Source organism: Armigeres subalbatus, chromosome 3, assembly GCF_024139115.2.
Source record: "Armigeres subalbatus isolate Guangzhou_Male chromosome 3, GZ_Asu_2, whole genome shotgun sequence".
Taxonomy (NCBI): Eukaryota; Metazoa; Arthropoda; class Insecta; order Diptera; family Culicidae; genus Armigeres; species Armigeres subalbatus.
The window spans coordinates 323,758,960-323,774,311 of NC_085141.1; the positions used below are offsets into that span (position 1 = coordinate 323,758,960).

General features: G+C 39.0%; 1 protein-coding gene across 34 annotated transcripts in view; it reads right to left on the reverse strand.

Annotated features, from left to right (window-relative positions):
• The window catches only part of LOC134225499 (patronin), a 303,747-nt gene that overhangs the window by 67,012 nt on the left and 221,383 nt on the right, over positions 1–15,352 (reverse strand). For 23 of the 34 annotated variants that reach the window (XM_062705620.1, XM_062705651.1, XM_062705650.1 and 20 more), the window contains 3 exons: positions 11,167–11,229; positions 10,151–10,645; positions 9,898–10,064 (listed from right to left, as the gene is read on the reverse strand). In XM_062705620.1, coding sequence (XP_062561604.1) covers positions 9,898–10,064; positions 10,151–10,645; positions 11,167–11,229 — 725 coding nt within the window. The remainder of the gene's footprint in view (positions 1–9,897; positions 10,065–10,150; positions 10,646–11,166; positions 11,230–15,352) is intronic. The other 11 variants (XM_062705622.1, XM_062705621.1, XM_062705647.1 and 8 more) reach the window with 2 other exon arrangements.

Consider the following 15,352-nt stretch of genomic DNA (forward strand, 5'->3'; position numbering starts at 1 on the left):
TTATCGATAAAGTAGGATAAAGTACTTAAGCCACTTAAGCAGCCTTATATTGGTCCAAAACCTGCATTAAAATAGCTTTTAAGGCGACTACAGGGTTTAAAGGCATTTCATGGGTGGCCGTAAAGGCGCATATAATGCCAATTTAATGGTTACCTGGGTATTGTTTTACATCTAAATGGTGTATGTATTCGATGGAAAATTGCACACCGGAAATCTTCTGTAACTTTTGAACCGTATGAGTAAAAAACCTAAAAAATTTCATAGTGTATTGTTTACTTCTGCAGAGTTTCATAATTATTCATACACGGAAGAAAAAAAGTACCTAAAATTGAGTAATTTTAAACTTACTTTTGAGTTATTTTTTCTCTTCTCTTCCATCCACTCTTTCTTTTGTTGTCAAAAACAAAAAAGCCAAACAATCCAACGACGCCAGTTCAATACGGGAAGCCAATTTTGAGTTTTATTACCTGAGGTCGAGATTGAGTGAATTAAACTTACATTTGGGTAAATCAATTTTCCGTTGGGTACTTTTTTAACATGGGAGTAAAGGCAAACTACTTCGACCCTACATACTCAATTTTGGATTCCCGTACGGATGTTCGAGGTTGGGTGAATTAAACTCACTATTGGGTAGTTTATTTCTTCCGTGTACAGTAGTGGTTCCGATCATGTCGTCAAAAAAAGAAATTGCCAGGGGAAAGAATTTGTGCATTTACCATCAAAATCCGAAGGTGTCCCACCGATCGATCGCTAACAAGCTTGGGATTGCAAATGCAACTGTACATATCTCGTTTAATGAGAATCTCCAGGGAGATTCTCAGTGTTCGAATGAAGGAAGTGAATGGTCCAATGGACAGTAAAATGACCAGGAGTGGTACAACAGCTCAAGAAGTTTCAAAACGTGTCCATATGAGATGTCGCTAACAAGTCCAAGGTGTCGGTTGGTTTTGTGCAGAAAACCAAGAAGTGTGCTAGGTTATATGTTTACATGGTGAAAAAAAATTCAAACCGTAATGAAAAGCGAAACGCCACTGCAAAAACCCGCGCCCGGAAACTTTACATGAAGTTGTTCACCAAATCGTGTTGCATCGTGATGGAAGATGAAACCTACGTCAAGGCTGACTTCCGTCAACTTCATGGGCAAGAATATTTCGTTGCCAAGTCTAAGTTTGATATTCCGGAGGATGTCCGAACGAAAAAATTATCAAAATTGGCGAAGAAGGCGGATGATTTGCGGATGTGCTGAAGTAAGCGCTCCCTTCACTACTTCCGGAACATTCAACGGTACGATTTACACCGAAGAGTGACTCAAGAAGCGTCTTTTACCATGCATAAGGAAACACAAAGTATAAACTCTGTTTTGGCCGTATCTGGCGCCCTGCCAATACGCTCGAAACGAGCTAACGGAGTTAAATTTGTGCCAAAATATATGAACCCACCAAATTCACCGGAACTTCGCCCAATTGAAAAATTCTGGGCAATTGTGACGACAAAACTTCGCAAACATCCCAAAATTAGTAAAATAGAGCTGGAGTTAAAGAAAATTTGGGTAAAAACAACAAAATTTACCATTTAAACCATCCATAATATACTTTCAATGAACATCAAATAATTGTTATTAATTATTATTTGTAAAAATATATACCTAAAACACATGATTGGAAAACTGCGTACTATTCCCCACCGGTGGAGTAAGAGTGCGTTTTTCACGTATCGTGCGATAAGGGTTCTACTAAGACGAATTTCAAAAATTTCAATGTATTTTCCGCTGGGTAACATAAAAGAAGAGTACATATACGAGTCGTTGACATTGATTTTATATGCAGAAGCTTCCCTCATAAAATATTGTACATATTCCCCATGTTCGATTGAAAACTAACTGCGTACTCTTGCTCCACTCTACTCAAATAAACAGGAGGTCGTGGGTTTAATCCCAGACTCGTACATGTTAAAAAAAATATGGCGTAGACTATATCAGTTTCCAAGGTGAATCATCGATCGCCATACATATGCTTCTAATTGCTTTGGGGCATTTCGTCGAATGGCATTTAGTCGAATGACGTTTGGTCAAATGACATTTCGTCGAAAAAACGTTTAGTCGAATGGACATTTCGTCAAAAATGAATTTATTAATCTTTTCATGGATACTCTTTCTTTCACTAAATATTCTTTCTTCCAATTAATATTCACACAATAAATAATAAGGTAGTTCAGTATAAAATTCACTTCCTAGCATAATTCGTTAATGGTTCACTGAAAATATAAATTCCACCAAATGTCCTTTCGTCGTAATGTCTTTACGATCAAATGTCATTCGACTAAATGTCTTTCGATAAAACGGTATAGATTCACTTCTTATTAATTTATTATCTTCCCTACCCATACACTGAAATTGCATCTGTAACAGGGCTGGTAGCGGTCAATGCTGCTCAAAATAGTTACTTTAGTAACCAAAGTGCCTTTAGATGCAATGAAAAAAAAATGTCTATTGTATGAAGTTAATAGGGCTTATACAAATATTTTTCAACAATTATGTCTCCCCTAATATCTTTTTGATGATGACAATGGATCTTTTTGAATTAAAATGTCAATTTGAGGAGGCAATAAATTTAAAAAAATCATACTGTGCCAAAACAAAATAGTTTTGAGCTTGTTTAGTGGAATGTTTTCACTTGTCATAAAACGAATTACTATTATAGTATTACATTTAATTCCACCACTTTGTAATATATACAAATACGTATACGGTTCCATAACGCTTCAAGGCAAATGATAACGGCTCAATAAACGATCGATTTTAAAAACAAATTCTAGATAAGGTAACGGTACCAATAGTGGAGGTATTAGTAGATCCACAAAAGAAAATATTTTTTAAAAATCGATAATTATGAAAAATGTATAGCTTTAATAGCTTAGGAGTCAGTAGATAAACTAATCAATTTGCTAACAAAAATGAGTTTGATGTTATTTAACATTATGAGACTTGCCACTATTGGTACAGTTGCACCACTATAATAGGTGCAAGGGAGTCAATTTAATTAAGGCTCAAATTACCGTCATTGACGAGAAAGACAGCCACGTGCTCGTACCACCCCCAGTAAAAAAAACCACCAACCGAAGAGAAAAAGCAGGCTCCAGCTGGATGGAGGAAGTATTTTTGTTTCAAAACTACATCATCCAATAGCGAAGACATAATTATATCCGGTGGATGCTTCATTTGGTTGTATTTCGCTTTAGTTTTAAAAAAAACTGCTTTTAGCAACATTTTTTTCTAGGAGGGGAAATCGACGATTTACTCTCACGCTCTTTTATATATAAGAGAGCGTGAGAGTAAACCTTCGATTGGGAAAAAATGTTGCAAAAGGCAGTTTTTTTTTAAACAAAAGCGAAATACAACCAAATGAAGGATCCACCGGATATAATTATATCTTCGCTATTGGATGATGTAGTTTTGAAATAAAAATACTTCCCCCATCCAACTGGAGACTGCTTTTTCTCCTCAGTGGGTGGTTTTATTACTGGGGGTGTTACGAGCACGTGGCTGTCTTTCTCGTCAATGACTGGATGACGATAATTTGAGCCTTAAGGAAAATCATTGTTTTTAATAGTTTTTCAAGCGAAATCTTAGGATATTTAAGTAGCATTTAACAGGATATTTTAACAGGAATTATGAAAAATTGCATTAAAACCCCGCTATCTCCACTATTGGTGCTACCTCCACTAAGGGTATGGTTACCCTATAGATTTACTAAAAAAAAATCATTTGTTTGATAATCTACATATGTGCACGTACTTTGGGAGTACTGCTTACAGTTTTTGCACTGGAAGTGCCCCAGGGTGTCGAGTTTTGCCAAAAAATATTGATCTGTATCAAAGAAATCGAAAGATTCGATGCAAATTTGTTCAAAAACAGTTTTTTGTTGTTTCCTCGAAATTGTGTAAAATGGACATATGCAGTTTCTTAAACAAATGATTTACTAAGTTTGCTACTATCGGAAAAAAATATGGAAAAAAAAATCTTACAAGAGAGGATATCCCTTACGTAATTAATGTTTCGCCCCAAAAATCCATTGAAGTATTGAGCAGAGTTACAAATTGTCCCAATAGATATTTTTACGTGCTTAGAGCTAAATCAGTTGTTTCAAATTGTTTTGAGCATTAAATTGAAGATGAATCTGAATCATGCATTTTCCCAGCAGCTGTTCTAGGTTCATTTTTTATAACAATTAAGTTTTAAGCTCAATTCTATTTTCTGCAGATGTCAATCACAAATGAATCAAAAGATTCAGATGGATTTCAATTGTTTTGGTGTATGTATGATTCATTTTATCGACGGATCAATCCCCTTCTTAGCAAAACCATTATTATTTCATTTAATTGAAAATTATCCGAACATGAAAAGAACACTGCTGAGGGAACCACCGACTTTATTCTATTTGGCTTCAGATTTAAACTAGAATAGTGTTCGAACAATGAAATTGAATCACTACGGATGTTAATCTTATGAGTAGAAGATATATCACCTTTCTTTTCTTTTTTTTAATATCTTTATTAAAGAGACTTTCAGCCCAAGGCTGGCTCGTCTCGTCTCACCCTTCTTCTTATATATATGAAAATGTATATTCATTTCCTTTGAACTAATATAACTCACGAACGGATGGACCTATTTGCAAGATTTTCTCATTAACCGATTTGTCTTGGGATCAGTCGTGTTTATATATAAAAAGATAAAACATCATGCTTGGAAAGTTGAGTAAAATGTAAAAATACTACGATTTCATGAGTTCTGAAGAAAACCATTAAGTTCGAACTGAAATCGTTCTAGAGTGCGAGGTTGCAATCAACAAAACGATTGTCAGTTAAGTCAAAAAATAACAAACCCGATCAAGATCGGGAAGGTTCGACTAGTTTGTTATAAAAAAACAATTAAAAAGCTTGTTTGTTTTAGATATGCACTAATAAGCATTTAAGCAACCCCTCGCTCACAAAGGATTTCCTCGATATATTTATTTAAATGCTTAATCCACTGTGCTTATTCTGTTTGCATCACAATATGCCCATAAGCTGTGACACAGAACCCCTTCAATTGATCACCGTTGAAAATCCAATAAGAACATCGAGTTTTATAGCATATTTCAAAACACAGAGAAGTTCATAGCAACCTTGGGGCCAAAAAGTCCTAAGTGGTCATATTTCCTAGATCCGTCATTTCATTTCAGTTATGAATAAAGCATCAACGACGACGACGCATACCTAACGAAACCTAACGAAAATATTTAAAAATAGGGAGTGAGTGCTAGTAATGGACCCCTTAAGGACGGAAATTTGCTTCAATCGCTTCGCTAGAGTCAGACTCATAATATATTGCCATTTTGTAGCACCAGATGACAAGTAACAGTTATCAGCAATGCGTTTCGTACATAAGACATGCTAAAATATTCAATTTTACTACTAAAATAAGTATTTTAAAATAATGTAGCCAGATTGCCTTTTATGGCCAACCCGGGGACCATAATACGCAACATAGAGTTTGTTTACATACGTATTATGGTCCCCCCCATTTGATTTACATGTTCCATTTCCACATGTTCATGTTGCCTATTATGGACCCCTCTTGTGTGCTAGTAATGGACCCTCTAACGTGTTTACTTTTACAAGATAGGTAATATAAGTTAATTTTAGTATCCCAAGCCAAAACAATTGCATGGAACAACTACCCTGATATGTGAAGCAACTTTATCCAATGGAAATTTGCAGGAAATCGTTGATTACAGCGTTAACTTTTGGTTTTTGTTCAGGGGGTCCATTATACGCACGGGGTCCATTACTAGCACTCACTCCCTAGTTACTTGTTCAGAGAAAGAGTGACTTTAGTGACTTGAGGTCGAAAAAAGGAACTACTCGTAATGCTGGGTATACACCTTTACGTGGTGTGTTACGGGGTAAGATCTACCACAGTTACATTGCCAGCTACAGGCAAATCCTGACCCAACGAATACCTTCCTCATTATCCAACTCCGTGGTACTTATGAGGGTGTCGCTAAGTCGGTGGCCTCTCGCTAAGCAAGTACTACATCAACACTTCCTTCCTCTCCCTAGTTACGGTGAAGATGGGCGTGGCCAGGAGTAGTAATCATCATGCTTTTGTTACTTTTGTTTAAGACTGAATCAAGGACCACTCCCCTTCTTGATTTCTGATAGGATTCTAGATAAGGATCTCAAAAGTAAAACATGAGTATCACTAGTATCCAATCTACGAATTACACCGTAACAATGCTAATGCTAATGCTTTAGTGACTTGAGGTCGAAAAAAGAAACTTTTTTAGTGGCTGATCCGAAAAAAAAATGACAAAGTCACTAAAAAGTGACCCGCTACCAGGCCTGAGTGAGCACGCACGATTAGGGAAGATTTTGGCAAAATAATGTTTCAATTTTTGGTTTTTGAGTCTGTGCCGGAAATGGGACCCTGCCGGGAGTACCATCTGCAGTCCTAATTCTGGCAGTTTTATATGCATATGTATATGAGATGATCCATAAATTAAGTAAAGCGTGAATGGTGGCGATCCGAACAAACTTTTCAGATTCAAAAAGTTTAACACAAGGAGGAAGGGGTTTAAAATCATCATTTTTTGAGTTACGTTAGTTTTTACATACTGCCGTTCTAAACATAGTTGTCCCAATGTCCCATATCGTTTTCAGTTGATGACCTTCATCAATAGATTTAAGAACTTGAAAGAATTACTGGCAAGCCTAGCCATGATGTCTGATAGAGAAATAACTTGTCTGAGCAAATGCGGCACCGCCAGCACAATGGGAATGGTATCGTAAATACCCAGATTAATCCACCTAGCAGTGATGATGCCTTTCTCGTGCATTATAAAATATATTGAAAATATATCGGATATATATCATTAGAAAGGTCATAAAAGCTCTTTATGGGAATAGATCACATTTTTTCGATCATTTTGCACGTTTTTGCATTGATTAAAATGCTAAAAAAAATGTTTTTTCCCATTTTTTTTTTTTCCAAGGGGGGACGACATTTGAGAAAAAACAATGATTTTTCAATAATTCCGAAATGCATTGTCCGATCGCGACAATTTTCAATAGCAAACAATGGGACTGCATCCCCCGTTAAATGCAACTTGTTGCGAGTAAATCGGATAATGCTAAGTTCCAAAAGGTGTGTCTACAAAATGTGTACACATACAGACATCACCTCAGTTTATCGTACTAAGTCGATCGGTATATAACACTATGGGTCTCCGGGCCTTCTATCAAAAGTTCTTTTTTGGAGCAATCATATAGATTTTCGGTACAACTTTGTTGTACGAGAAAGGCAAAAACGACATTGGACAACTACAGGGGTTAGGCAAAAAGGTTGAGATAGGTAAACATTTTTTGAAGTTCAAATCAGCATAACTTGGTAGATTAATCCGATTTTGATAAAACCAGAACCATCGGACGCGGAAACTCTTCTAGTATGCGTATCCAAACGCAACCCCAGATTGGCCATTGGCCACCGGAGCTGTTCCAGGTTCCCCGAGGGTATGTTAAAAATGCATTTTTTCTTCTGCTTGTCATTTTATATGACGTTTGCTTCCATCATGTTTTATTCCCAGTCAACACAATATCGTATATGATGTCACATAAGATGCTAAAGTGGAGGCCATATAGATACTTCCCCATACTATATGTACGTATATCGCCTCCACTTTATCATCTTATGTTGCATCATATACGATTTTGTGCTGAGATAGAAAATTTTTCAGGTATACGCAGCAGAGCTGTAAATATTCGATTATTTTTTATGAAGCCCATCGGCCTTCTTTGTCACTTCACTTCTAAACATATTCATATTCGTCTCTGCACCGTCAATTTTCAGAATGAATATGGGTCAGTGAGTATTTATTTAAAAATCACAAATTATTAAATAATCGTAAAACTGAACACATTTTTGATGATTTAAATAAATACACACATAGATCTAATCCCGACGTTCAATTGAGGGGCATTTTTAGCGTCAAATATCAATATAATCAAGGCTAATTTTGTTTTTTTCGCGCGCAGTTACCATACTCAGTGGTAATCAATTGAATGAATTTATGAAGAAGTAAACTGAGTAAGTAGTCATTCTATGTTTTGAATAATCAAAACACGAATGTCAAAAGTCGGAGTGAATGTGCTTCATGAAAGTGAATATTTTATGATCTGATACGCAGAGATATGGCCATTTCCGTGAAAACGGTACGGGATGACCCATACATCCTGTACATATGTCACTTTCGCAGAACACCCGGAACCTATTACAAATTGGCCTATTACAATATAGATTTTATTATCATCTTCTTGGGAAAACATTGGGAAAACACCCATAGTTCCCGATGGTTCAAAAACCGGCCCCTCCTCGAAGGCCCCTGGAGCCTGCTATAAGGGTGCCAGTGGATACTATCAACCTGGAAATGTTTCTGTAATCATCGTCTTGCAAAGCCATGGAGATAGAAACCCATATTTGCGTTATTCCGATCTGTTATCATTTCATCATGTCCCCGGAACCATTTTACGGAAATGGCTATATGTCTGCGTATACCTGACGGATTTTCGATCTAATGCCAGCATTGGTCAGCATATTAGTTCTAGTTTCTTGGGAAAGCATAAAACATGATGGCAAAGCAAGCTTTGGAAAATTCGTTCAAAACGAAGGAATGCTTCGTTTTTAGTGCTGAAGCATCGTTCATCATCTTCATTGCTTCATTGGATGGAAGTAAACGTCACATAAAATGACAAGCAGTACAAAAAATGCATTTTAAACATACCCTCGGAAAATCCGGAACATCTCCGGTGGCCAAAGACGAATCTGAGCTTTTGCATGGTGACAGTATACTAGAAGAGTGTCCGCTTCTGATGGTTTCAATTTTATCAAAATTGGATTGCTCTACGCAAAGTTATTCTGAATGGAATTTTCACAAATTTTTACCTATTTCAACCTTTTTGTCTAACCCCTGTAAGCTTGGCACGGCAGTATTGCATTTGTAAGGTTATTATACAAAATTATGGAAAAAAAAATCTTTGTTAAGTTGTAGGTAAATAAATAAGTATCTTAATAACTGTTTAAAAATGAGGAAACGGGACCCTCCTTAGCCTAGCGGTAACATGCGCGTTTACAAAGCAAGACCATGCTGAGGGTGCCTGGGTTCGATTCCCGGTGCCCGGTTTAGGCAATTTCCGGTTTGGAAATTGTCTCGACTACCTTGGGCATAAAGTATCATGTGTAATTGGCTTAGAAACATCACAGTCAAAAACTGTGGAAGTACTTAATGAACACTAAGCTGCGAGGGGGCAATGTCCCAGTGGGGGATGTAATGTCAATAAGAAGAAGACATATTCCCAGCACACTCTAAAAAATCATTCATGATAATATTATATTGCCAAAATCCCACTGTGCTCTTGTATGGTTAGATAATTTACTATGTGATTGATTCAAACTGAACAATTAAACTCATTAAATTTTGTAATGCAGTTGAATTGTTGGTAAAAATACTTCCCAAACCCTTGGTTCAAATGAAGTTGTTTTTCACTTGTTCCGTTGAATTTTGAATAATTATAGTAAAAACACATTCGTTACTGAAATTGTATGATTGTCTGTCGAAATTTTCGTTCTATGCTGAAAATACACATTAACACCATCATTCACTACTAATGTACCCTAAATAAAATTCACACATACAATAAGATACACAACTACAGCGCTACAAAGGGCATACATGTACAGTACATAAGTCCCAAAACCAAGAAAATATACTACACATGTACAACATACCATCTACGAGAAAGATTGTGATTAGCACTTCCTAAATGAGAAGCATTCAAATCTAGAGGAAAGGAGCCCCCTCTCACCTTGTTAATAGCTTGTAAAAAGGCTTGTTTTCCAACCGTTTGAAGCTGCTTAGACCAGGCGGTCTCCATCCGTCGCTTTTCCTGCTCGATCAGCCGTCGCTTCTCCTCCAGCTTCAGCTTGATGGTGGATATTTTGGTTGCATCTTCGAAGCCCGGCTGGCTGTCATCTGAAGTAAGGTACCGGGGATGTCAATCAGGCTGCACAGTGCCACCACCGCCACTTGGAACGATTGATTGAGGTAAAGATACTTACCGACATCTTCCATCTTTTGCACGCTGATGGCCTGCTGCTGCCACGTGGTTGTGTTGTTTGGCAGCGTTGCGAATGAGGTTTTCCTGCGCGGTGTGGTTTCCACATCAGCTACGCTGATAGGACCGGCACTACCACCGCCGCCGCCGAACCCAACAGAACTCATGTCACCATCGATGATGTCGCGCTCGGCGCTACCACTGGAATGTAGATTGGTGCTGTTGTGACGCCGCAGGGTCGGCGTGGGCTTTTCCGTGTCCCGGTCCTGCTTCTCGTTGCCGGACGAGTCCGTGTCGTACCCAAACTGAATGGAGCCGCGTGCATCGGCTATGGATGACCGCGCCGGTGTAACGGGTTCCACCGAGGTGAGACTCGCGCTGGAGATCTTTCGCTCTCGCTCGAACCGCCCGATCGTGTTGAGCTGGTCTTGCGAACCACCAAAGTTCTCGATCGTCAGCTGAGAGTCTTCGCTGAGCGAGTTGCGCCGCGAACGGCGACCTGGCGAAGAAGGAAGGAAGGCAAAAATGCAACTTTTCTGAAATCTATTCATTAGTCCGTGGCAAGAACGGGTGTGAATTAGGGCGTTCAAAAAATAATTTATGTAGGTATTTTATCATGATAGAAATAAATACGTCGAAGGTTGTTCTATGCATTTTACACTTTTCGACATAAACAATGTTTCGCTTTATTTGCTAAGACAGGCACGTTTAAAACTTATTTTCACAAGAAAATACCTAACTCAACTTCATACGAGTAATATTGTTTTCAAATGCAGTAAAGTACTTTTTACTTTTCTCTTTTTGCATATTTTTTAAATTGTGACTCATAACTTTGCAAGCATTATTTTGTGAACACCCTATTATGGAATCAGTTACTTGAAAAACGGTTATCAGTAGAAGCCGTGCACATCAATTGGGAAACACAAAATCGAAAAAAAAGAAACTTAAACTAATAGCTGCACCAAAGAACGAATAATAACGGATAATTGATAAACAAAAACGTTGCCGACGTCGACTCACCTGAAAAGCTCTGCTTCCGATTTTCCTCCCAATTGCTGGGCCGACCTGCTGGGATACTATCGCCTAAAAGCATCACAACAAAAGTTTTAAAAACAAAGAAAATGCAACGATTGAGCACGTGATCGAGTGCGTCCAGACTGAAGAGCTTCATGGCTGTGGTGGGATGTGGATGGATGGTACTGGGAAATTGAAAGTTCTAAACTAGCTGGTGATTCGAGATGGAATTTTCTGTTCGTCCAAATCCAACGAGAGTGAAGGCAACAAATAGTAAAGAAATAACAGTTGGACCGGACTACGCCGAGAAGTGTAAATCGCAAGACGATCGCGCCAGCTGTTTCCCGTCGTAACCAACCGTGTGCTTATTACTGAAACAATTTCTGTACAATTTCTTTTCGCGCTTCACTTCTTCACGCGCGGGCAAGGGGGTTTGCAGAAGCAGATTTTGTGGAGCACTGCTATTGATAGTTTGGAGACGTATATCAAATCAATTAGGCAGATCATTTTAGTTTTGGATTTGTTTATACTAGCTGGACATTTTTAATGTATGGTTTTCCGCATAATATACAATTCTACGCAATGCAAGTAGTCATGTTACACTGTGTGATTGCTCATAAGAATACTCCGTTGGGAATCGGGACAACCTCATTACAGACGAAAGCATTATCACATTTTTCACATTTAGCAAAAAGTGTAACATGTAATTAAAATTTTATGTGTGCTCGAGATTGAGTTTTATAATTTGGAACAAACAGCAAATAGTTTAATATCTACTACTTACAAAATCACATGTTATTTATCCTAGTTGGACAGTCGAATAGTGTATTTTCTACGCAGCATAATACGGCGAAAAATGGATATTTACGTGAATAAGTTCAAGGATATTAGCATTAGACTCGTGCCATTACTTTTGAACCGATAGTCCCATAGTGAACATTTTTTACGATTTTTTTTCTATAAAAAATGGCATTATGGCCATAACTTCCGGGCCCATAGGGAAGTCGAGACAATTTCCAATCCGAAAATTTTCTAGACCGCACCGGGAATCGAACCCAGCCACCCTCAGCATGGTCTTGCTTTGTAGCCGCGCGTCTTACCGCACGGCTAAGGAGGGTTCCGCAATCAGAGGAGATATGGTTCCATTTTTCAAAGGATACATTTGCCCGACATTCGGCGAAATACGATATGCTTCCATCTTCCAAATCAGGCATTTTCAAGGTTTAATGCGAGGGATCCTTTCTTTCAGAGGATGGCAGAAGGTCCAGGAGAAGGCAGAAGATGGCATGGTTCCTTCTTTCAATTCAAGCATTTACTCGGTTAGAAGATGAGATTCCTTTATTCAGAGGATGTTTTTGCTCGGCAAAAGTTACAAGATGACACAGTTCCTTTATTCAATTCAGGCGTTTGTTCGGATTAAGGCAAATGAATAAATGATCCCTTAATTCAGTAAATGCATTCGCCCAGCAGAAGTCTAGAGAGGAAATGGTGACTCCGACCTTGTACCCGGATGCCATTACTCCGAAGGCCATTACCCCAAATGGGACACTTCTTCGAGATCCATTACCCCGAAAGTCCCCGAACCCCGAATACATTTCGAATCTGTAGTTTTCTACTATTACTATTTTTAACACCCACAGATACCGATACCGATTAAAGTATGTAGGGGAACTGCTCCTTGAATTCATACCATGTACCCAAATCAATACCATCCGAAAACAAAGAATTGGTGCGTAAATTGTTTTATTTCTCATTTTTGTGATTTTTTTCAGCAGTGAGCACGCCGGATAACAACAAAACACGACACAAATTGAGCCTAAATTGCCTGTTTTGCGAATGTTATTGATATAGGAGCATGTTATTAATAATGGAATAGATACCTTACTAATTAGAGTTACTTAGAGAAACGCAATAAAGCTTCTGTTTAATAAACATTTTTGACTTTTCGTCTAATTAAATAAAATTATCATTCTACGCCATTACTATCTGGAAAAGTTCTATCCTACGAAATGCTGAATGCCTTCTTAAAATGAACGCATTTGCCCAGGCAAACATAGGAGATAATACCTTCTTTAGATGAAAACATTTGTCCAGTTATAAGGCAAACAGAGAAGGTAATTCCTTTTTCAAATGAACGCATTGGGCCGATTTAAGGCGAATAGAGATGATAATGCTTCCTTTTCATGATCGCATTTGTCTACTATAAGGTAAACAGAGGATAATGGTTTAAGGCGAACACAGTTGATAATGCCTTCTTTAGATGAATGCATCTGCCCGATATAAGGCGAACAGAGTTTATAATGCCTTCTTTTAATGAAAGCATTTGCCCGGTATAGGGCGAATATAGCAGATAATGCCTTCATTAAATAAATGCTTTTGCTCGGTTTAATGCCAACAGAGATGATAATACCTTCTTTTAATAAACGCATTTGCCCGATTTAAGGCAAACCTAGGAGATGATGCCTTCTTTTAATGAACGCATTTGCTAGGTTTCAAGCGAACAGAGATGAAAATGCTTTCTATTAAAAAACACGTTTGCCCGGTATGAGGCGAACAGAAGAGATAACACCTCCTTTAAATGATCGCGTTAGCAAGGTATAACGAAACTATGTCTGTTCCTTGGCATGGGAGGAACAAGCATATTCGACGAACAGAAGAGATTGTCTCATTCTAGGGTCTGGTCGCCATGCCCTTCTTGTCACAGTAAGGTTTGTCGTCGGCAAACTTCAGAAGCAACTTTTATACCCCGTTATTCTGTTTAAATAGATGTTCGCGAGCCCTCGCAAGCCCAGTCGACGTGGGCTGATATTTCATCCAGCACCCTGCATTGAGCATGAAAATGTGATGCGAAATTCTCACCTCAGCTTTAACAGTCTTCAAAGGTAGCACATGATATGTAACGGGAGTTGTTGGAACGAGAACTATTCGTTCTTTACTGTTTTCAAACGGTTCTAGTTTGATGAAAACTAAAGCAACGGTGAATGGTGTGCAAAACTGTGTGAAAACATCGTGCTAACACTCCAGTTCGTTCGAATCGCGCCGGGGACTAAGACAAGGTGATGGACTTTCGTGCCTGTTGTTCAACATTGCGCTAGAAGATGTCATGCGGAGAGCCGGGTGTAACAGCCGGGGTACGATTTTCAACAGATCCAGTCAATTTATTTGCTTCGCGGATGACATGGACATTGTTGGCCGAACATTTGCAAAGGTGGCAGAACTGTACACCCGCCTGAAACGTGAAGCAACAAAAGTTGGACTGGTGGTGAATGCGTCAAAGACAAAGTACAAGCTTGTGGGCGGAACCGAGCGCGACAGGGCCCGCCTGGGAAGCAGTGTTACGATAGACGGGGATACCTTCGAGGTGGTCGAGGAATTCGTCTACCTCGGATCCTTGCTAACGGCTGACAACAACGTTAGTCGTGAAATACGAAGGCGCATCATCTGTGGAAGTCGGGCCTACTACGGGCTCCAGAAGAAACTGCGGTCGAAAAAGATTCGCCACCGCACCAAATGTGTCATGTACAAGACGTTAATAAGACCGGTTGTCCTCTACGGACATGAAACATGGACAATGCTCGAGGAGGACTTGCAAGCACTCGGAGTATTCGAGAGACGGGTGCTTAGGACCATCTTTGACGGTGTGCAAGAAGACGGTGTGTGGCGGCGAAGAATGAACCATGAGCTCGCCCAACTCTACGGCGAACCCAGTATCCAGAAGGTAGCTAAAGCCGGAAGGGTACGATGGGCAGGACATGTTGCAAGAATGCCGGACAGCAACCCTGCAAAGATGGTGTTCGCTTCCGATCCGGCAGGTACGAGACGGCGTGGAGCGCAGCGAGCGAGATGGGCAGACCAGGTGCAGAACGACTTGGCGAGCGTGGGGCGTATCCGAGGATGGAGAGATGCGGCCTCGAACCGTGCATTGTGGCGTCAAATTGTTGATTCAGTGTTATCTGTTTAGATGTAGACTAAATAAATGAATGAAAACAGTTTGATGAAACAAATCGCGAGTCCAACACGGTGAAAATTTTCTGGCTTGCCCTTACATGAAAAACAAAACAAGCCACCAATGTCAATTTAATTTAATGCTGATATCAACAATTTCATTAAGTCAACATTTCAAATGGTCCCGTTTTGACAGGGAGCTTCTCTATTCTTAATTTGTCACGCCGTACAATTCCGTTACCAACTG